Source organism: Diadema setosum, chromosome 15 (assembly GCF_964275005.1).
Source record: "Diadema setosum chromosome 15, eeDiaSeto1, whole genome shotgun sequence".
NCBI lineage: Eukaryota > Metazoa > Echinodermata > Echinoidea > Diadematoida > Diadematidae > Diadema > Diadema setosum.
The window spans coordinates 33,032,481-33,057,151 of NC_092699.1; the positions used below are offsets into that span (position 1 = coordinate 33,032,481).

General features: G+C 38.0%; 1 protein-coding gene across 1 annotated transcript in view; it reads right to left on the reverse strand.

Moving 5' to 3' along the window:
• Positions 1-1,708: 1,708 nt before the first annotated feature.
• The window catches only part of LOC140238698 (uncharacterized), a 30,937-nt gene continuing 7,974 nt past the window's right edge, over positions 1,709-24,671 (reverse strand). Inside the window, exons 3-8 of the mRNA XM_072318597.1 lie at positions 23,053-23,103; positions 15,380-15,645; positions 8,768-8,884; positions 4,852-5,039; positions 3,609-3,833; positions 1,709-2,219 (exon numbers count right to left, since the gene is read on the reverse strand). Coding sequence (XP_072174698.1) covers positions 1,709-2,219; positions 3,609-3,833; positions 4,852-5,039; positions 8,768-8,884; positions 15,380-15,645; positions 23,053-23,103 — 1,358 coding nt within the window. The remainder of the gene's footprint in view (positions 2,220-3,608; positions 3,834-4,851; positions 5,040-8,767; positions 8,885-15,379; positions 15,646-23,052; positions 23,104-24,671) is intronic.

Below are 24,671 nucleotides of genomic sequence, written 5' to 3' on the forward strand. Positions count from 1 at the left end.
CGTCCGCACAGTTTGCGACGCAGAGAGCTTCTTCATGCACTGATCATAATTATGGGGGCGCGATTTTATTTTTTTATACGTTGCGTCCCAGCGTAATCTAAAGCTACTTTTCCACACGACGCAGGGAGAGGAGAACGTCCAGCGCAAGCGTCGGCTCAAACGTCCGCGCGTCAAAATCTAAAGCTCCTATTAAAAGCAGTATTGAAAGACATAATAATATATTGACATGTGAGATTTCGTAGGTGAATCCATACTATCTGGGTACCAACCACAGAAACCTTAGAATCCTTCAAGTATACGAGAGAACACTGCTTGCTCTTTGCAACTGATTGATAAATTGCCCTACATCGACGTAAACAAGCACTGAATTAATCAGTGTTTTAGTAGTAGCCATGATTTAAAAAAAAATCATGGGCGTACATACTCAAGCACGATTCGAACCTACGACCTCCTGATCTCCGGACAGGCGTCATCTCCACAAGACCACCGAGCTTTCGCCCGACAGCAAGTGTTGGTTCTAAACCTTATAGCATGCAGCAGGTACTGCGTAATAATTATATATCATTCAAATTCATGAAATTCTTCCATCGAGATGTACGTCCATGATTTCTTTTATGATGGCTACTACAAAAACACTGTTCAATTCAGTGCGTATTTACGTTGATGTAGGGCAATTTGTCAATCAGTTGCAATGAAAACATTGCGACGGAAAAATTTCATGAATTTGAACTGCTTACTCTCTCGCATGCGAGAGAACAGATTCAAAGAGTGAACACACTGTGTTGGTTACACTTAATTTGAAATGAAATCGTGCGCTGGCGAAATGCGTAATTATCAGTATCATGTAATACTATTAAAGGAGGTACTATAGGTAATATTACCGAAGCACAAAGGCAAGTCAGAAAGATTCAATTTCAAGCACATAAATACAGAGTACATGATGATAGTTTGTAGAGGTGGCTACACTTTCTTTGAGCTTGACTAATCTGCCCATTCCTTCACAGGCGACAAACTTGATAATAAGATATTTGGTGTCTCACTAACAAACTTACAGTCGATCTACGATCTACATCCAATGATTGCAACATGCCACCTTCGAGAAAAAAAAATAGGAGCAAGAAAGCTCATTGCTAGGTTCGTTCGTCCTTTTCCGCTGATATTGACCGTGACGAAACGCTGGAAATGCAGGACGATAACTTCTCCTACATGATACAATGTTCATCTGGCGTCTGTCACTTAGCACGAAATGCACAGTGATATTTTGGAATCCAAGTGCACAGATCCGCCGTTGAATTCTGTCAAGGGCTACCAGCCCAGTCAGTCATTGCTGATAGACGATTGGCCCCAATGGTTGAAGTTCCTCTGTAACCTTTCATTCGTGAATTTTGCGCGGCGAAAGGAGTACGGACGCATCGTCATAGTTGCTAAAACGGCTGCTGTAGAACACACGTGAGATTTCATACTCGCTATAAGAAAGCATTGGTCACAATCTCTGTTCGTGAAGACATTAATTGTGTTTTCCTCTCTTTCCGTAGGGTTGGGCGGCACCCTTGAAGGATACCGTCCCCACGGGGAGCAGGACGCTGAATATGAATCAGACCAAACTGTCTGAGAACATGGCGAGCACAACATGTCCAAAGATATCAGAAAATCCGCCTGACACGGAGGGATTAGTTCTAGCTTGCTACAAGGGTTTCATGGCCACGACTCAATGTTTACTGTCTTTCTTGTCGTAGCGAGCAGACTTCTCAATGTCGTATGGGACAAGATCGGGCGGTTGCCTTGGTAGTGAGCGCATACGCCGAGAGCCGAGCACCCGGTGTTCCCGTTGGTTCGCACCAATGGGTGATAATTGGCCCGCGCTATTTGGAGGTCGCGCCACGTCGCGCGTACCTGAGCGCGTATCCTTGGACCCAGGCAGACGATCATCCAGACGTGCGGGGCTCTTCGGTGGTCGGTCCACGCCATTGGGTGGTCGGGCCTCTCCATCAAGATCGGATTCGGACCCGTGGTGGGGGTCGACCGCCCCGTACATCTCGGGGTTAAACATGTCTCTGACTTCGCTGCACTTGACCCACTCTGTTTTCCAAGGCAACTCTTTGATGTCGACGGAAATTTTGGTGAATAGCGGCGTAAGCTCGACCACGGGGTCGTCGTACACAAGATTGCTCAAGCCGTCCCTGGACGTGCGCTCCGATCCGAAATGCAGAAGACAAAACCTGAAGAGTTTGTTTTATGCCAAGAAAGAAAATGACATAATAATGAAAGACGACGTAAAAATTGTTGTATCTTCACGTATTACTGCGAACTGATGAGCACTGAACATCACAGTGACCAGGGCCCCATTTCATAAAAGATGTTAGGATGGCAACTCTTGCTGGAATGGCAACTTCCAAAAGCAACAGCCAATCAGGAGGCTAGATTCCCGTCGTTAGTATGGCAATTGCCATTCCAGCAAGAGTTGCTATCATATCAACTTTTTATGAAATGGGACCCAGAATTCACAAAGGTCATCAAAATTCATCTAGTATATGAATTATGCATTAAGCAAATCATAACTGTATCGCATTGGCATGGCACACATACTGCTTATAACAGTAAATATCTCTATATGGAACATAGGCTGACACGTGCATGCTTTTTTTTTTTCTGCTTTGTGGAGGCTACGCACATTTTTTTTTTTCGTTGATTGGAGTGGACAATTTTTTTGACAACATGCAGATCAGATTTTTTAAGGCTAAAAAGTCATTATTTTAACTTAGACAAAACTTAAAATCCTGTACAACTTTCACTGGCCAAATCGTAACATATTCATGCTCACTAGTGCATACATCACTAAACTATGTCATATTTGCCATTTTCAGATTCCCTATATATTCAGGAGTCAATGCCATGAGGCATAAATCTCGCGCCACTTTCTCGCAATAGCCTTCTGCTATACATGAATTTTCTTGAAGTACAAAACAGCTAGCGGAACGAATTCACACCATGATATCATTCAAACTTATTTTTATGCTTGCGCTACAAACAATGACAAAATTGAATCGCCCTACTGCTGACTACTGATATACACAATATTGTCAAGATCCCTCATAGTCTCCACGGCCAGATAAAACTAGTGTTGTGTGGAATGAAAAAGCCCTTGCATGTTCATTGAAAGACACAAAAAAAAATCCCTCAAATTTCTCGAGACCTCTGTGGAACCTTGACGATTTCCGAGCGTTTCCTGAGAGCCCAATAAGACTCTTGAGAGGTACGGTCACTGAGAGATCTTCTGACACACTCGTTGAGATCTCTTAGTCTGAGATATCGATCAAGATCTCTGAGGAACTGATCTTTCAATAGTCCCTGAATGATCTCTCAAAAATCTTACAGTGATCTTGTCAAGAAAATGTGGTAATTCCTTAGAGACTGCCAAAATATAATTGAAAGACTAAACTGAGACCCTTGAGCGCTCATTGAAAGATTTCTGAAAGACAAATGAAGGACCATTTTCATTGACATTGACAGATCTGGTCTTTCAGTGGTCTTGTCCTACGTAGAATGACCAGATATCACGCTTTTCCATCATGTCGCCCCGCTAAAAACGAGGATTGCAGCTTGCCCACCTTTCGAAATTCTCGTCCTTGGCCTTGTGGCCGTGGGGGATGGTGTTGTAGAAACCGATGTGTCCGGCCGGTCGTGTCCGGTAGTAGCCCTTCTGCTGTATTCTGTTGAAGAAATCGTCATCCTCGCCGCCCCACCCCCAGTAGACGTTTGAGAAGCCATTGACGTCGTACATCTGCTTCCGGGTCAAACCGGTGACCCCACCGAAGAGCTCCTGGTACATCAATCTGAATCGAAAGTGATAAATAGACAAAAGATATCAAAATATATAAAAAGAATACATTGTACCCTATGACACCATGAAGATGTTTGCATATCTACCTTGGTAAGCAACCCTTCCCAATCCTGAAAAATCTCAACTTGTAATACGATAGAACTAACCTCATTAAATTTGTGTTAATTCTGATTGAAATCTAATCATCCTAAATAACTGAGTTCTGATGAAGCGAGCTTAATCTATCCAATACAAGATCTGGACAACAACAAGATATAATTATGAATTTTCCATTTTCTCTCTTTCTCAAAAGAGAGATTGGAATAGATAGATAGTCAGATCAATAGATAACTAGAACGTAAATAGATATATTGACTAAAGAACTGGATAACTATAGATTGATAGATATATGATATTAAGAAAAACAACTACATATAGATAGATACGTAAGAAATATCACATAGATAATATGAATGGAAAATGTTCATCCACTTCTTCTGCTCTTTTTTCTTCTTTCCCTTCGTATATATTGTCTTTTAGTACGGACAAAGTTGTATCCATTCACATTGTTAATCTTCGTTACATTGCATCTTAGCAAAACTTCAAAATGAAAATATATTTGTTCCTCCCACATTGAGCATTGAATAAATGCAATACAAAATGTTCATAAAAATTGTGTTCCTCATCTGGTTTATGTTTGCATGTTGTCTGTTATTTCCTTCCCTGTTGTAATGTTTTTCCATGTATGATTTGTTTCCTTTTCTTTCTTTTTTTTTGTTGAAGCGCCATGAGCATCGAAATGTGAACCTGGGGGCTATACAAATAGCCACTATTGTCATTATTATTATTATTATCATTATTGTTATTATTATTATTATTATTATTATTATTATTATTATTATTATTATCATCATTATTAATGTTATTATCATTTCCTATCATTGTCATTATTGTTATTACTGTTATCTTTTATTTTTTATCTTTTATTATTATCTTTCGCTACTCCCAGGAGTTTTTTTTTTTTCACTCACGTATATCCCCAAGTGTCTTCACCAGAGATAAAATGTCTCGGCATGTGATCGCAGCCGTAGTAATTGTTGATGTTGATCGGGAGATGGTCGACGTCGTGGAAGATGAAGCAGTCGTACTTGGTCAGCTTGAGGGCCTCGACGAATCCGACGTTGAGGAGCATCGCTCGGTTAAAATTCTTGTCGTTATTCTTGGTTATGTGGAAGGAAGAAAACCAAAAGGAAAGTGCCAAATCTGATGCTGAAACATCTTTCTATCTAGAGACATACAAACTGGAGGTTTGTGATATTACAAAATGTTGTGCTTTCCAACGTTTACTAGTATTCTATTGCGATCAAAGCAGATGCGAGGAATTACTCTTCCGTTTTCATCTTACAGGAACATGACTTAAGATTGACCTAAACTTTCGGGAAAAACTGAGAGGTAATAACATCATATACGGCATAAATGTTCATCTTGATGGTTGGACCCTCCCTTTTTTAATCTGCATTAATTATCTTAAGTTCTCGACTGCCAGTCGCTATGTTCTGGATTCAAATCAAAATAGGATAAAAATGCCAACAGCGCTTATCAGAAATTAGCTTTACTATACTTTCACATGCGTGGTGAGCTTGTGCAAGATTTCATTCATTTTCTTCCTTTAATGTTATTTGATACTTTTCAAGTTCAATTTCCATTGCTTTATTTCTTAAGGTTGTATTATGGCATGAATATCAAAGGACATCCCGAAGTGGATTTTTTTTTTCTTCAAAAAGAAAAGGGGAAAAAGCCGAAACCGTGATTAAAAGCATGCAGACAAAAGACGGTGAAAGCTAAGCGACATATATAGAATAATGCTCAGTCATTGAAGTATTTGTCATTGTATCCTCACTATCACAACCCCATTTCTAAACGCGTTTATACTTGTAACATTAATATTTCACAATGCATATCGTATGATCCATTATGCATTCTGTGAGGAAGCGATCGCTTACAGTAGGCACGTGCCTTGCACTCATCTAAAGTAGCTATGACATTCACAGTCTCTACCCATTGCTTTCGAGAATAGAAATCAGTTTAATGTTTCCAGGTTAGCATGCCTGTACAGTGATGGGGCGATGAAACTGCACATTACTTGAATATGAGACCATTCTGAAGCAAAGAATTTTCACACAACAGTAGATTTGTACTCTTAAATGAATCCCACACGGATTGGAAAAATCATCCCCCAGCATTCCCACTGATTCCCACTGATCAGTTACTAGCCATCCCCTTTAAAGTTAAAAAACAATAATAACAATAATGATAACGATCATTTTCATAATGATATAATTATAGAATAGTAACATAAATGCTGATAACAATAAGAGATGGATGGTTTTATTCACCCAAAGTACTCTTTCTTTCCTGTCATTGTTTTTGTTTTAAATATTATTTCTTGAATGCGTTAGATAAGCTGCTGTGTCACCTTCAAACAGCCGACCCATAATACTTAGCAGTAAACAGCCTTTGAATTAATACATTCGGCAGAAGAAGTGCAGTCCAACATGTAAAAAAAAAAAAAAAAATCCACAAACAATAAACACCATCATATACCTAACCAATGACTACAAAACACCCAAGAATATATGTCATTATGTCAAAGTTAAAATTAGAAATCAACTCGCCGCGAAGACAAAGAGAGAGGGAGAGAGGGGGGGGGGGAGGGAGGGAGATACGGAAGGGGAGAGATGGAGAAAACAGGAAGGAAAAAATGAAACGAAGAATTAGTGGTCGTGAAAAAATGAAGAGGGAACGTTTGAAGGAAAAAGAAAGCACTTTAGTGTATCAATTATAGATTTGAGTATAGATTTTCAGGAAATGATCAAATTAGTACCATCCTAGGCTGTTGGATAGTCTTTCGGAAAGATTTTTCTTTTTTTTGTAGTCAATCTTTTATTTTTCTTTCTTTTCAATATAAACAATATACAAATTAATTCATGACATTGAAGATAACACAGATTTCATTATAACAACGTAAATTCCACATTGTCAATATTGCGAATGAAAAAGACAGAATTTAGTACATAAAATCTTTCTTCCTTCTCCCTGTCTAAAGCACTTTTTGTCAGTCTTTTATTTTCACGCATTAAGAATGCGTTCAAACACACACACACACGCACACACACACACACACACACATATTTATATACATAATATCTATCTATTTTTGTTTATAAAGACCACAGAGTGTATGGTGTACATGAGGAAGGAAATTGCTATGAAAACAGCAGTGACTGTCTATGCAGTGCGGTATATATGTATATATATATATCAAACGCCTCCTTTTTCGTTAAAGTGTCAGCTATCATTAATGGCGCCTGAGTCATTCTCAATAGTTTTGTGCACTGACATGCATATTACACACACTGGCGATGGGGGCCCTCGTGAGCACGTCTGTGCAAGCAAAATAACCAAACAACAAGACTTTGTGCCCCTTGCTGAGCCGTGGAAATATGTATAAAAAAGGAAACGCTTCCTAAACGAAAGGCGTCTTTCCATTCAGAATAGTTGCCTGACAATGCGCTTGAATGAATTGTTATGGTGAAAGAATGTCGATAATACATGACACTGTATCTCGAAATTCAGCCTAGGAGATACGAATCGCTATTTGAGATTGTTTGAGATTGCTCTGTAGCCGTATGTTTATGTTGATACAACGTCAACTTAACCCTATTAAGCCCAAGCTATTTTGACCCCTCGCAGGCCCAAGGGGGGGGGGGGGCACATTGTGCCCCCCTATATAACCTTTTTATTATTTGATGTATCATCGTCATATTTGGCACGTGGGTAGAGTAACTCATACTCTACATGACCATCCATTTGAATTTTCACAAGGTCACCCATGGAGGGCGCTATTTACAAAAATATAAAGAAATACATAGGAAATATGCTAAAAACATGATTTTTCGGTATAATTTCTTTATCCCTATTATATATGTCTTATTATAGACCAATCATTTTCATATTTGCCACAAAATGATAAGCAAGTGGAATTTTATTGTTTGTTATGTTTGAAATTTCTCAAGGTCACCACATGGGGGCGCTATTCATATCAACATAGTGATACATTATGAGACCTAAGATGAAATGTTTGGGATGGGAACATGTATAGTTATGACATTTCATATTTGCATAATAGTGGAATTTTGAGATTGCAAATTGATAATATGATAAACTAATGATATTAGAGGCATAACTTGGGTGAAGGAATCAAAATAACTGAAAATATAAGGGCAATCTGTAGAAAATATTATTGTTTTCAATTATCTCTATTATATCTATTGTTTTATGCCTTTGTCACATAAAAACAAAGGAAATAATAAGAAAAACATTCCAGGACCATAATTACTTCAAAATTTGCTTCTTCAACAAATTTCAGCCAAGAAACACCCATTTCATACACTGTAATGCTGTTAAATGAAATGGGAACAGAAAAAAAGATGCAAAATCTGACTGACATGGTTGTCAGTTTATGGTTGCCATGGCAACCAGCAACATCAAATATAGCTAAATTATATATCAAAATGTTCGCAATAAGATTTTAGGAAAAGTCACCAAATTTGGTTGAAATCGGATTAAGGACGAAGGAGTGGCAAACGAAAATCTGGTAGGGGGGGCACAATGTGCCCCCCCTTGGGCTTTATAGGGCTAATGTAAAATCGTATCGTCAAATTGATGCTCAAGTTTGTTTGTTGTTTTTTTTTAAACATAAACATAATTCATTCAAAGGAGATATCACCATTGATCAATGTTGATAATGCATCAACGATCTCTTGCTCTCATCTTTGATAATAACACTCGAGGGATTATCATGGGTAAATCAAAAATCAGATAATCATTATTTTCATCGTTGTTATTATTATATGGAAAGGAGGGGTGGGTGTCGTATGTCTTTACCTGTTCGACAACGAAGATGGTGAATTCCAAATTCTGTCGCTGCAAGAAGGGGATCATGTGTCGAACGAAGATGGCAAGATGGGCGAGTCGGTCACGGAACGGGATGATTATGGCAACCTGTTTGAAGATATGGGAATGGAGATCACATGAGATTCGGGTGTAGTGGTCAGTCGAGGTCAGATCCCGGGGAAAACAAACCCAATGATTCAATGATTCAAACTTTATTTTCACTCATTTCAACAGAATGTCCAAAGAAATATGTGAAATTTGACATGCGTGTCATTGAAAATGTACATAACCCGCCAGAGACAACATGTTCATATTCATGTCTATGTGATCAGGACACTGTGTCTGTGTGATCGGTATACAATGTGCCTGCACTTCTGATATTGGGGTAAAACATAAATATATGAAAAGGTGCGGTATAATTGCTGATCTGCTTCAAGTAGATGGATAAAGGGAAATCCTTTTGACTGTCAATAGATAGTATAGCGTTATAATTCATCATTAATTTCTGAAAGTTTGATAGAATGATGCTATTTGTTTATGGTCAGCTTCGTAGTGAAAGCATAATATTCAAAAGTCTTGGACTAAAAAAAAAAAGTGTTTAGTTACCGATTAATCATGTTACAGCTCAGCCTGCACAAAGTTCGAAAACATTGAAAACTGAGTCAAGGCATTCTTAAGTAGTGTCTTTAATATTCTGTTTTTGAAAACCACACTGTGTTGAATGACTCGCCAGGGATGATGGTTGAGACAAAGACGTGGCACGTTTGCTTTGCAAAGTATAAGTAGCTGACAATCCCCTAAGTTCGGTTGTTGGAATGCGGTAACTTGCCATGAGTTAGCTTCGTTCCCAGCATTCCACGCAAAGTGAACTTCTGTTGTTGTTTTGTCTTTAATTCGAAGTGAGTCAGTGTAACATTTTGTAAACAAACGTGACATCATGGATTGAAGAGTGCAAATTATCAGATTATCGAGCGGCCGCAGTATTTTGTGAAATCTGCTATCAAAAGTACATTTTTATCTAAAAACAACAAAAAGGTCAAGAACAGGGAAAGTAAAATGGTCCAACGTTTGCTGTAGTCTACGCGCTCACGAAAACCAGTGGCGGATCCCCTCTTTATTTTTGGTCAAAACAAAAGAAATAAAGAGAAAAATGGGAGGGGTGCGTGCGCCCCCTTTAATTTTGCGAAGGCGCCTCCCCTTTACCAAAAATGTTTACGCAATTCATGGACCCGCCCCTGACAACTGTTGCACACCATCACCATGCACGTAGTAAATTTAATCTGTCTTCTCATCAATGCTCATACCCTCTTAAAAAAATTCACTTATATCAGCATCTCTCAAAAGTATGTCAGCACTCGAGTGTACAACTAAGAGAGGATCCTTGTTTTGAACATTTCATTAATCATGAGTCTAAAAATGGTTTAAAGGATGCCGTGTACGGCTATAGGCGATCTTCATTGGGCGGTATACCTCCATAAATTAGAGCTTTCAGTGTAAATTAAACAAAATGGCAAAGGCACAACGACCAACATTATTTCCATAATCCCCATTCTAAGAAGACTTATCAATTCATTGAAATTGCTATTGTTGATAACACATAAGTCCATATTGAGTTAATCTCTGTCAATAAGAAAGTTGAGTTACATCCTTTCCACAAGGGTATCAGACATATATATTGTATTCAAGTTTAGATAAAAATCATCATAACAGATGAATAGAGCAATAAATCATTCACTTTGCAACAATATCTGAATACAGAGCAAGAAATAAACGTATAATTATGACAAAGATTTTTTTTTCTGATTTTCAACAATCAACAAAGAATACACACACACACACACACACACACACACCCTACACACACCATGTTCCTTGCAATGTGAATTACATCGCTCTGCTAGATGAATTAGCAGAATCAACATATTATATAAGTATATTATAATGAATGAGAGCTTACGATGTCTTGCATGTGAGATGCTCAGATCAACATTCATTGGATATCACTCAAATATGAAAATTTTTCATTTCACTTTTTGTTTCTGTAGTGCAATCTTGGCCATCTCTATACATTCTCTACCCTGTCACAGAAACCCAAGAGAATCAAACTGGTAGATTTAAAGTGACTTTTTTTAGAAGTCTTCTGCGTCTATATCCATGATAGTTGGATAGTGCACGAAGTGTGTAGTAGGAGAAGAGCGTAGATAAAGATAGAAGACGGATCATGGACGACCTTACAGGCAATTGGATTTAGCTATACCACACAATGGACGTCCATGCTCCCATATCCGGGTATAATCTCACCGAGAACAAATCCGGATGAGCTGAAATGTATGATATTTTTTTATTTTTCTTCGGAAAAAAAAATGTTCAATCAACGGGCGAGGTATGATGAAGACATGTCAAGTAATGTGCAATTAACGTGTAAGGTATACCGCATAAGAGGAGAAATGCAATAGGCCTACGTCGTATGGAGTGACGACATGACTATGTTCCCTGCTAATTGGCAGCGATTCACATTTCACTACATATCACATGATGCTGAGTGTAAAAGCTGCTAGCCAAGTAATCTAGATTAAATCGCATCGAGAAAGAAAAACAACAACAACAACAACAAATGGCCATGACATTACATGTACGTGTAAGCGACCATACCGGTCCAGTACCGGAAGTTGGTCATTACCTCTTATACAGCAAAGAGTCGGTAATTCTTGGCATGCATTTTGTCGCTCTTTTGAAGGTTAAAGGGATATTATAGTTTTGGCTGAGATGGGGATTCAGGGTTTAACTTTTGGCGAGATGATTAAAAACCCCTTAAATTAGATATTAGAGAGCATACGATTCTAAGACTGAGGTTTTCAAAGTTTATTTGATGAAAATCAGTTTTGAAATGGCTGAGATATCAAAAAGCAGGGCAAAACAAGATGGTCCCAATAAAAGGTGGGTCCCACCTTTTATTAGGACCTCTTTGTTATTGGGTAATGTCAGCCACTTCAAAACCGATTTTCATCAAATAAACTTTGAATACCTCTTAAAATCGTATTCCCTCTAATATGTTACAAAAGAGGTTTCTAATTATCTCGCAAATCGTTATAACCTGAATCCCCATGTCAACCAAAACTATGCTACCCCTTTAAAGCTTTCTTATTTCCCCCCTTCATGACGACGAGCCGAGACTATTGGTCCAGCGAATCTCGGCTGGTGAAACCGAACCCAACCAATGTTCTCACGGACTTGAAACCTGTCACCCGAGATGATTACATGACACAAAGATAGTTTTGGGTCGTTATATCCGTGTGGTTCAATAGGAAAGAAACAATAGCGGAGATTAATGAGTCCGAAGTATTGCAATTTAAACGCTTAACGCCTACTGAGCTATTTAATAAATGAGAGATTTAAGAGTACACGAGAATGCTAATCTCTCTATTATCAGCACACACCATCTGATATTTCTTCCCCCCCCCCCTTCTCTCTCCCTCTCTCTATCGGACGGACACCCTGTGTCTGCCTCAAAATCCCCAAAAGGACTCAAATTCAGACGAGCGGTTAGTTTGATCGTATCATCAAACGACGGTCCCTCCCTTCCTCTCGACACCCACTGATGGAAAGAACTTTATGAAGCGAGTAATTTTCGACTCTTGACAAGCCATTATTCTACTTGGCGTCTTCCTCGTGAGCTCGAGCAAGTTGCAATGCCTTTCACGTCTGTCGTCTCATCTTTTATGTCTTGCAATTGGAGAAAAACAGAAGATCTTTCATGACTGCAACCAGAATATTAAAGACTGTGAGAGGGAATATTGCCATGATCTTAGTTGGTGTTGGTTTTCAGGGGTGCTGTTCGTTATTCCGAAGGTTCGCTATTCCGAAGGTTCGTTAATCCGAAACACACAAATTCCCTATACCTAGAGGTTCGTTAATCCGAAAATGAAAAAGAAAAGGGTTCGTTAATCCCAACATTTGTGGCGTTATTCCGAAGGTTCGTTATTCCGAAGATTTGTTAATCTGAAAATGAAATTCGGAATAACGAACCTTCGGAATAACGAATCTTCGGACTGAAGAGTCTTCGGAATAACGTACCTTAGGAATAACGAGCTGTAACCGGTGTTCAGTCACTCATGTTCAATAATATCTTACATTCAAGTCAGTATCAGAAAATTATTCTTGATAGAAGTCAAATACTAAATGCGATATCGTAAATGTACTTTCATAAACGACGTTTTTTTTTTTAATGAAATGTGCGGAAGATGATTATATTCTAACTTTTAATTATGAGATTCTCATACTCCTTTTCAGTCCTTGGTTTTAATAACCAGGAGATTTGAAGAAAAATTGGAAGTACCTACAAGATTATATCACAAAGTTCCATACAGGATTTTAACATACCCTCTGAAATACGGCATAAAATAGTTAAAATCAAGAACCTCCTCTTTTGTCTCCATGTTCAAAATCTCTGGAAGAGGAGCTTGGAGGAGCATGGAACATCAAAGCCAGTGGAATGTTAAGCATTCAATATTGTCATTCTGTAGAAATTACGCATAAAATGTACACTAAATTATTAAGAGTTTCGATCCTTCTCTAACACATCTATGTTCACAGGTAGATGAAGTCTGAATCAAAAACAGTTCCGCCATTTTCCCCAAATGTCTTCCCTTGAGTGGGGTGTGTCTCCCCCCCCCCCCCCCCAGACACACACACAATCCTTCCCCTCTTCCAGCGATTAACTCAGAGGGAAAACATCTCGTTATTCCCTTCTATACCCACGTACTAAGGGGCTCCTGTAAGCCTCATTCATGTGTGATAAACTTGATGTCATCGTTATCGAAGTCATGGTATATACATGACTGTGTACAATTATATCTTGCATCGTTTTGTCTTCACATCCTAGAGAGGTTAGTGATTAGCATCGCAGGTGCGTCAAAGAAATTTCTTGTGTAGGCCTATTGCTATGCCATTCATCGGAGAGGAGATAGGCGGCATAGCCAGAGGTTGCGGGGCCAAAGCTTAGCCAGAAAGGTGTGTACACAATTTACTGTGAGCACTCATATTTCATATTATTATTTCATATTAATAATAATATCTTCGTTACACGCACATTTCGCATATCTTTTCACACTTCGTCATCTCAACTCGACGTTCTGTTGGCACATGTTTGGGATCCATTTGTTCATTGTTACGACAACAAAGTTGCTCAAAATAGAAAATTCGATTGTTCTGATCTTTCCATTTTCCTACAGACCAAATATGACGAATATATTCTAGTCATTTTAAATACGTAAGATAGCTGCTGTATTATCATAAATGGGTGTTTATTCTTCGGTTATGCGTGCGACGTTTCTAATACTACATGTGCCCATTATTATGAATCATTACACTTTCGACTGTATAAATAGTGCATGTATATTTCTATTTCGACTCACGAACGATATGGAAGGCATAAAGTTTTCCTCACAGTATATACGAGTAAATTGCGTGTGACGTGATGGGTTCGCCGCGTAGTTTGACATGCGCAGTGAATAACGTTAAGTGCGAAGCATGGGAAGCAGACGACTATCTAGAAGGGTATTTTGTTTAAGTGTGCGAGGATAACTTGAGTATGAAGTGTCAATTAAATGAGTAAAATCCACTTACAAACTAGTAACGCCCGTACCCCCATTCTCTCTCAGATCTTTTCCTCTCTTTCAAGTTGTTATACAATGCAAGTTCCTCACTAAAAACGCTTGCAGTGCATTGTGGGATTATGCCGGACGTCATGGAAACCCGGATTGCAGGTTATAATCAACGCATCGTATATCTCTCTACGTAGAATTGATTGCTGTTATTATTCTTCCCTTGATTAAAGTTACAGGATGCTGACCGACTGCAAACTTTTGCGTCCTCGGGAACTGATGAGTTACCATGGTTACGGAGGACGGGAGACAGAGGATGCGATGTCTTTCAACAGATCCAGACGTGCCTCTATAGCATATATCCTTATCAGCTCACAGGCGTCGATCGATTCGGGAGATAAGGTAAAATATCACGCAACGAAGGGTTTATAATATTGCCTCCTTTTCAGGGTGTTTCTTAAAGCTTGGGTTAATGCTAACTAGATATTTAGTCTTCATTCATCCCTCGTGCATAGGCCAACCTCATTTCACATCAATTCGATATCCCTTTTATCCTCCCTATACCAGATTGGGTAAGGTTTTGTTGTTGTCGTCGTCGTTGTTGTTGTTGTTGTTTTCACATTCATGGTCTTTTGGGGACTGGTTTAATTTCAGAGTATTTCCCTTTCTGCGTGAAATGTCCATGAGACCAACATCAAGTGGAGAAGAATTAACACAACAATACAGAAAACATCAACAAGAACAAGAACAGCATTATCATCATCATCATAAACATCGTCATGACCATCCTCATCATCACCATCCTCCTCCTCCTCGTCCTCCTCATTATCATCCTTATCATCATCATCTTCATTACCATCATTAACATCATCACCATCATCATCATCATCATCATCTTCACCACCATCATCTTCCTCCTCCTCCCCCTCCTCCTCCTCCTGCTCCTCATCACCATCATTATCGTCATCAACAACATGAATTACTGAGTTTACTTCCATACCTTCCACTTTGGTGTGCATCTCTTGGGTTTCCAGTGGCCGCCGGGGAGGTAGAGGTAGTTGCGAATGCCAAGGAACAGGCCGTGCTCCCGGAAGATCTCGTCGATGGTCTGATTCCTCTCCTGGAGTACTTCCGTCTTGTTCAGCTCTCTCCTGATCTGGTTGCTGAGGCGCGAGAGCTTGCCCACACCGGGCAGCTCATCCCCGAACGTCCTCCAGGTGAGATCGTCGAGGGTGATGAAGGAAGTATCCGTGGATAGGAGTACTTCTGGTATGAGGGTAAAAAAATACGTAATCATGCACCAATGCAAGTTTTACAATAATTGTATGGTGTTGCACCAATAATTGATTTCACTTTGCCAATTGTCTACACTGCATGTTAAGTCAAAGCCGAAGAAAAGTTACCCAAGTTTACTTTTCGTTGTTGCTTTTTATTTTCACAGATGAGTTATAGGAATGCGATCAATTATTTGCAGAAGAGGGTGATGATTTTGAGAGAGTAACATTTTCATGTAAGTCTTTAGAGAAATAAATTGTCACATTTTACATAGTTAAGTTACGTAATTTTAATTTAATTATTCATTAGAAGATGAACGTAAATATGGATTTCTACGTGTCTCAAAATAAAACATTATCATATTATGACAGCGGGAAAGGACTGCATGCACGAATGAAAATATAGTAAAACGATAAGTGGAGACTATTTTTTAGGCACACGTTGCGATTATATGATTACAGCATCCCATCAAATTATAAAAGATCAGGGATGTTTTCTATTACTTATGAACCAAACTTTCTCGACAGCATGCTTTTGACTCTAATTCTGATTATGAAAGCCTTCGAAAAGACATTCGCAAGTATGAGCTGGAAATTCATCTCTTTGCATATCTACAAATGCTTCAGTCTCTTTAAACCGCGGTCATACTGACAAAAGATCGTGAAGTTAAAGATCGCGATCTTTTGCCAGTGTGATCGCGTCTCATGTGTGAACTCCATTTTCAGTTTGTTCTTATTAGCATTACCATTATTATTACTATATTGTTCAGTGTTATTCTTGTTACCATGAATGATATCATCACTTTATATTATATTAATGTTATTAAGATTAGCATCGTCAATGTAATCATTATCGGCATCATTACATTACGGTTATTGTTCACATGATATCATTATCTTTAGTACACTTATCATTGTCTCCAGCATTAGCATTACCATAGTTTATTTCAGCTATTGGCGCTTGCATTCCATGTAGTATTAGTCTTAGCAATATGACATAGTCTCAGCGTGCAGGTCTCAAATTGTCATTGAGTTGCTGCTTTCAACAGATGTTGATTCAGGCTGCTACCTTCACACGACGCTTGATTTAGGTCGACAACACCCATGACCTCAAATCGGACTTGTCTTTTTGAGATGGTTTCTTTTCTCTACAATATAAGGTGAGATTATCGCGACCTCGAAATCAAATCATCACTTCATGGCTGGCGATGGGAGAACGAGGAGTTGTGCTTATGGGGCGCCAAGTGTCGCATAGTCTCTTTCGTTACGAAATTGACCATGCGACACTTGGCGACCCATAGGTAGTATCATACAGGTGCCATTGATCCCAACACACATTATTTTCCTGCTCACACTTTGAGTTCTATTTTCGGCGCCAAATATATCGCGCGCCCACGGAAGGGGAAGAAGCTGCGAACGACTCTTGGAGCTCTTGTTGCTGTCTCTTTTTAAATCTCTCCTTCATCTCTTTAAGCGAGCCTTCCGCAGCGGTCACTGAAATAGAGCGAAGGGTGTGCGTACGGCCAAGTTCGCGTCAATCAATATGCTAGCACCTTGGAAGGACCGAGAAGGGAGTTCAAAGGAATAATCTTGCATGATGCTTGCATGATAATAACCCATATTTTTGCCGAAAGATTTGTCGTGTTGCCAAGAGGTTTCGCGGTATCAAGGGGTCATATAAAAGTTTGTCACCAGGCTTATCAGCTTGCTCGTGATAAATTCTGTAACCTTTTTTTTTTTTTTTCAATAAGTCTTCGATGCCAAATATAAAAATAATGAAGCTATGATTAAAAGACTCTTAATACGGCTATGTGCCAAGGAAGGAATGGTTTCTTCCTCCGTATGGGAATAATATCGCAAGTAACCAAAAAGAGAGAGAAAAAACAACAACACACACACGAATTAATATCAGTGATGGAGTGTGCAGTTGCTGAGACTCAAGCTGTCAATGAGAGCTTTCAAAGAGACTGAGTGCTAATATGAGAAATATTCATTCAAGAAATGAAATACACATGGCCGTATTTTTAGCTGTAAAATCGTTTCTTTGCACGCGACCAACCAGGTTAAAGTTGATTTATTCCTTGAAGGGGAAATCCGGTCCAAATATAAGTTAGTCTAATAAGAAAGAGTAAAATATTACAAGTTCAACGGTATATAATTTGATCGAAATCGGATAAAAAATAAGGAAGTTATGACATTTGGAAGTTTCGCAATTTTTGGGGGGAAACAGTAAGGTTCTTGAACAGTCAATATGGATATGCAAATGGCAAAGTGAGCATGTCATTCCCTCACAACTTACCATATAGTTTGGACATAAAATTTTGAAATTTCTAGTTTTTCATTCAAACGCAATTATGTCCGAGGCTCAAATCCTCGCATATCTAATTGACCACTATTCTGAAGTTATTCAACCAGGAATAACGTCATGTTTCAGACTTCAATGACAGAAACATTGAATTTTCGTCTTTTTTTGTACACGATCAATGGAAAATTGTGAGGTTATGACATGGTCAGCTCACTCATTTGTATATTCATATCCACTGTACAAGAACTGTTTTACAGAAATTAGCGAAACTTCAAAATGTCATAACTTCTTCATTTTCCATCCGATTTCAGTCAAATTTTTTACCGTTGAACTCGTAAGATTTTACTCTTTTTTTATCAGACTAACTTATATTTCGACTGAATTTCCTCTTTAAGGCTAGCATTGTATACACACTGTCCAATTAAGTCCCCGCCACAGAAAGGTTCAAGATAAAGTTGTAGATTATAGTCTTATTTAAAGTAGTAATAGCAGTCACGAGATTTGAATATGTAATCATAATTTTTCAATCAATTTGGTTTAACTTCCTTACTATTCTTCCCTATTCTTGCACAGAACATTTGACACAATATAAAAACATTACAAATTATCTTGAGTGCACAATAATTGACTGTACGATAGAGTAAGAGGTAATTAAAGGGAAATTTCAAAGCAGTTGAAAATTAGTCTGAAAAGGAATACAATTTTCTTAGCGCAACAATGATAATTTGATCAAAATCGGATGAAAATAAGGAAGTTTTGACATCTTAAAGCTTGGTAATTTTTAGGAAACAGTTCTTGAACAGTCAATATGAATGATGATTTATCATATGCCAATGTCGATGTGATAATGTCATCCCCTCACAACACAATGTACAACCACATAGTTTATAAATAAACTTGTGAAATGTCGAGTTTGTTATTGATACACAATGACGCCCAAGTTTCAGATCTTGACATACCTATCTGATCATTATTCTGAAGTCATTCAACCAAAAATAAAATCACGTTCTACACTTCAATAACAGAAACAATAAATTCTTATTTTTTCTTTGTTCACGATGATTCGAAAAATGTGAGGTAATGATATCATCAGCTCACACATTTGCATATTCGTTTTAACTGTACGAGAACTGTTCCTCAGAAATTAGCAAATTTCACAATTTCATAATTTCCCAAATTTTTGTCCGATTTTGATCAAGATTATTCACCGTTGTATATTGGCTAGATTTTACTTTTTATTATCAGACTAACTTACATCTGAGACTGGTATTACTCTTTACAGTGCTTTAAGGAATTGAAAGCAGGCATACATAGTTTCAAACTAAACTTGTTACATTATCCATGCTCTGAGGAAAAACAAATGAGGAATTCACTTTAAAGCAGTGCTATAAATTAATCGTTATAGTCGAGCTATGGATAAAGCAGTGCTATAAATTAATCATTATAGTCGAGCTATGGAGAAAGCAGTGCTATAAATTAATCATTATAGTCGAGCTATGGAGAAAGCATTCAATCGACGTAAAAACCTCTAAAAGGAAGCTATTAAAGGTAGGGGATACCTTTTACAGACCTCCCAAAATGCAGCAAAACATTAAATATGAACCTCAGGGGACTTGTTTAGGCAACTGCTGAGAAATTTGGAAGTCAACAGTTATCTACAATTTGAATAATGCACAAAACTCAACTACTCCGTAGTTCTGTGTGTCAGCCACACTTAAGCCTTTTTGTTGCAGTCTTCTGTATTTTTTATCTATAAACACAAGTCTAAAAGTATAAGAGCTGATGTAATAACATATAGAGTGTGTGGCAAGAATGTATATAGAAATGTTTGTAAGTTTTGATGAACTTTCTTCACAAAATATGTACATGATGGACACACATGCAGTGCATGGGTCTGCAAAGGTAGCCTAGTAATGTACTGGAATTTACGGTGAGCCCCGAAAAAAATTCAATTCAAAATCTAACGGTCAATAAAAATGTACTTAATGTTACCTTCCACTTTCAATACTTTATGGGAGTTTCTAAAATGATACTCTCTTCAACATACCACTGTATTTATACAACTCTTCATTTGAGGCATGCAAATGGGATTCCCTACCTTTAATGTAATTCAAAAAAGGTCTAACATTACAGAACGGGCAGGGGAAAAACAAAAGAACCCATACAGAATAAAACAAAAATAAAATGCAAAAAGCACAGGAACATGGCATGATTGTAAAATGCCTATAGAAGCTGTGTTTGGGCGTGTGTGTCTGTAACCATTATGTAAGTGCATGACTAAATGGGTGCTTTTTAAGTATCGAAAGCAATGCTATACTTTAAGTCGGGCTCAAAGGATCTACAATCACTGTCTTAAGAGAATTGTATGTTGCTTCCACATTATTTTGATTCACGCAAGTACCCTTTTTGCGCCACGCAGAACTGTTTTATCCAATCAAAAACCCTGTTTCTTCTGACAAACCCCCCCCCCCCAAAACCCACCACATCTGACGATTCTCTGAACACGTCGGCCCATGTAATATGCGAGTAACTCGTCTATTACAATATCGCCTACTGGTGGTTTCTGAAAATCTTGGCACGGGTTTTCACGATTCTGGAAATGTAAAGGTTGATAATTAAGTATTTTCACGTGACGGCCCGCGCTGTCTACAGATATAGGACTAATGTGACGTAATACACTGACGCACAAAGATGAATATAGCATGGAAAATTTGAATCAAAGATATATTCCTGACCTGAGCGCAAATTCCACACTCTTATCTTTAGACATCGCCATATTATTTTCATCAACTCTTTTAGCATGTGGAAAACATGTCTACACGCAGTGTTAATGAGATACTATGTCGGTGGTTCCAAGGGGGTTAATCGTTGGAAAGATAGTCGAAAGCACATCTCTCTCTCTCTGTTCTCTTTCTTTCATTCTCCGTCTTTCTCTTTCTCTCTCTGTCACTAACTCTACCTTTTTTTATTCATTTTGTCATTATTATTATTACCTTTTTTTTTTTTTTTTTTTGGCTGTCAAACAATTCCAAAATCACCTTCAGGTTGAATTTCATGAATATAACAAAACTAAACAAAGTTAATAGAGGCAGGTAGAGGTTTTATCAAAATTGAACTTGAAATATACAGTGTGTATGAAGAAGTTGGTGAATGTCAAGTTTGAATGTTTTTGAAGTTGAATGTGATGTCATTTCTAATCCAATGTCATACAGCACTGCGTTGGTAGCATATTTATATCTATATATACAGCAAAAAAAGGTAAAAATGTGTGAATGACTGGATTTGCCACGCACAATAAATCCCATAGATGTTTTAGAATAGATCACACTGTAAAAACATCGGTGTTAGATTTAACACCACGGGTGTTAAATCTAACACCGATCAAACTTCAGTAAAGGACCACACCCACAGGTGTTAAAAATGCACTGTGATGGTGTTGAAAAGTGTTCACCTGACACTTCGTGGTGTTAATTTGACACTGTACCTGGTGTTATTTTGACACTGTACTGGTGTTAATTCAAAAATGACACCACATGGTGTTGATTTGATATTTGCTGGTGTTAATATCAATGGTTTAACACCCGTCCAGCTTCAATAAGGGACCACACCAACTGGTGTTACTTTGGTGTAAATTTATTTTCACATTTTTTCAAAAATCTAGTATTTTAATGTAAAATTCTTGATCGTCTTGTTTAAATCAAAAATCAACAAGAAGTGCAGTTACTAAGAAACTCTTCAAAAAACAGTTTAAAATTTGGAAATGACACCCGTAGGTGTTAATTTAACACCATATATGAGCACCGAAAATTTAACACCAGCTCGGTGTTCACTATTTAACACCGGACTTTTTGCAGTGCACTGTTCATAGGGTTTAATGATAATGAGATGTTTTCTCAAGTGGTTTAGTTCGTGGATCTCACGCTATATTGAAAAGTGTCGCATATCTCTCAAAGCTTCCCTATCACGCCAGAATGTTTTTCTTGCATTTAAACATTATTCTGTAGCTAAGTCGGCAAAGTTGATAATTTGGAACCTTGAGGCATCTTAACGTTTTACAATTTATTCAGAGTAACAAGTAAAGAGGCAATTTCTCTTGCTCATTGTTTTGTTTCATAAAAGCCAACGTTTAGACCCAAAAGACAGTGTAAAAAAAATTCATATCATTCTGAAATGATTTAGTATATTAAACAGCGATGGACAGACTAGTGATAGTGATGCAAATTATGTTGACGTGCCTATAAGTATTATAACGGGAAATATATCTTGTCTTGTATACATGGACTTAGCGTCTTACAATACAGCTGTAGTTCTACGGTTTCGCTGGTTTATCGAGGATAGTAGGCAACAGAAAATGCGTTTATATTCTTTGCCCCTGAAACCTCGTCATTGCATCGGCTATAACGAAACACTAATGCACAGGGCATAGTACTTAAAATGTTTTTAATCATTTCCTTCCTCTGTATGCAAAGAGGTAACAAAAGGGTTTACGAACCTACGCTTTTTTTTTTTCTGACGGAAAACTCGAAACGGGGCACTTCACATGCACATACAACTGTAACCATTATACACACAACAATGAAAGGCCAATTCCAGTTTAACTTTTTCAGTATGGATCTAGAGAGACTTTGCGTGTGTGTATGTAAGTGCTTTAGGACCTCATCTTTCTTACATCATTACCGTTTCCTAATGACATACATATTTGTAATTATTTTATTGCTGATACTCATTCGTATTAAATGTTTTTGATTTGATCATTATTTGTCAATTTGCATTAAACTCTAATTGTCTTGTATAGATAAAAAAAAAAATAGCAGTGGGACTGCAGGCTAAAAACGTTGACATCATAAGTTTTGGAAAGTTTATTCAGTCATGGATTTCAAATTATCCGTTGCTTTTTCTGATGTTAAGCGCACATGAGCACACAACCGAGAAATTTCTAGCAATCAAGCATTGACAATGATTGATATAGAATGTAATATAGTGAGCAATATGAAACAATAACTGACATGAAACAATGGTGTTTCATGCAGAACAACACTGAAAAATAGATGAGACAATTAGAGAGAACAGAAATTATTGGTTTACCGTTCTCACCAGTTGTATTCCAGGAATATGGCGGGCGGCCACATCTGAATGTGGGGAAAGCTGAAAGAGGAATTCGGACACAAGATAAGATTATCGCTGTGGATAGAATGTGGCGCGGATAAAAAAAAAAAACATGAACCGAGGAGGCTCCTGCAAACTTAACCTAGCTATTTTGTGTGTATACAGTATATAGGTTGGTCAAGTACAAGTCCACGATTGGCTAAACACGACCGCGTAATAGCAGACCATTTGTAAATTTATGCGACGGGCGAACATTCTGGGCATTTCCCCTATGCTATATCTGTCATTTGTGTTTCATCCGGGGTTATCTCTTAAAGGGAAGGTAAACCCTAAGAGCAATGTGAATTGAGTGAAAGCAGCAACATTAGTAGAACGCATCAGTGAAAGTTTGAAGAAAATCGGACAATCGATGCAAAAGTTATGAATTTTTGAAGTTTTGATGTCGGAACCGCTGGATGAGGAGACTACTAGAAGTTATGACGTATGAGTGGACAACAATACAAAGAAAATATAAAGAAAATGCTACAAAAATCAATATTTCATGAAAATTACGAATTCCGTCAACTTGATACTGACATATGTTAAGGGCAACAATTATTTCCCCTGTTTTCTGAAAGCGGTTAGTCGAGTGCTCTTTCATAATGCTAGAAAAATGAATTTTTGTTGAATTTCCTTTATATTTTCTTTGTATTGTTGTCCTCTCATACGTCATAACCTCTAGTAGTCTCCTCATCCAGCGGTTCAAACACCAAAACTTTAAAAATTCATAACTTTTGCAACGATTTTCTGATTTTCCTCAAACTTTCACTTATGTGCTCTACTACTGTTGCTGCTTTTACTCAATCCACATTGCTCTTTGGGTTTACCTTCCCTTTATATCAGAACTTCATTCCTCTCTGCTTACCCATAAGGTCACCCACAACAACATGCCCCCTTTGTCCATCCTTGTGTCGTCGTGGTACTTTTAACTCTTACTCAACTCAGAATAATAACTAAACTAGATTTTAAACGTAATGAGGAAACGGAAACATTTTGTTTCCGGTCATGAAAAAGTCCGATCCATTGCCACGGTTACCATGGCATAATAGTACAACTCACCTACACGTATTTAAAGACATAGTTACCTCTTCATCCAAAGGCTTTCCAACGGAAAACAAAACAAAACAAAATAATGCAAACACGCCATCATGTGCGTTTGTAAGTTAAACTGCATACACGTGCCTAATAGATTATCAGCAAATATCATGAAGTCATGAAATTCCTAGGACATAGGAGCCAAGATGAATTTTGACTGCTGATACACATTTCTCCCTCCTTCTCCTTCTTTCTTACTAAGCCTTATGTCATTATCAGTATTATTTTTTTTTTTCTGGACAGCCAAGTATTGTCCTTCCTGCATTACCGCATACATGTATTTACTTCTTGTTGATTTGGCACGGTGTTTTACAACTTTCATGCGATCATGTGAATTGTAGACAGAATACTAGTAACAGACAGATCAATGTATTATATAGTACTCTTTGCTTGACAAAACTTTACATTGGGTCATATCCCACGAGCTTGACACGCACGAGTCATACAACTCACGAGCTAGACACTAGCAAGCC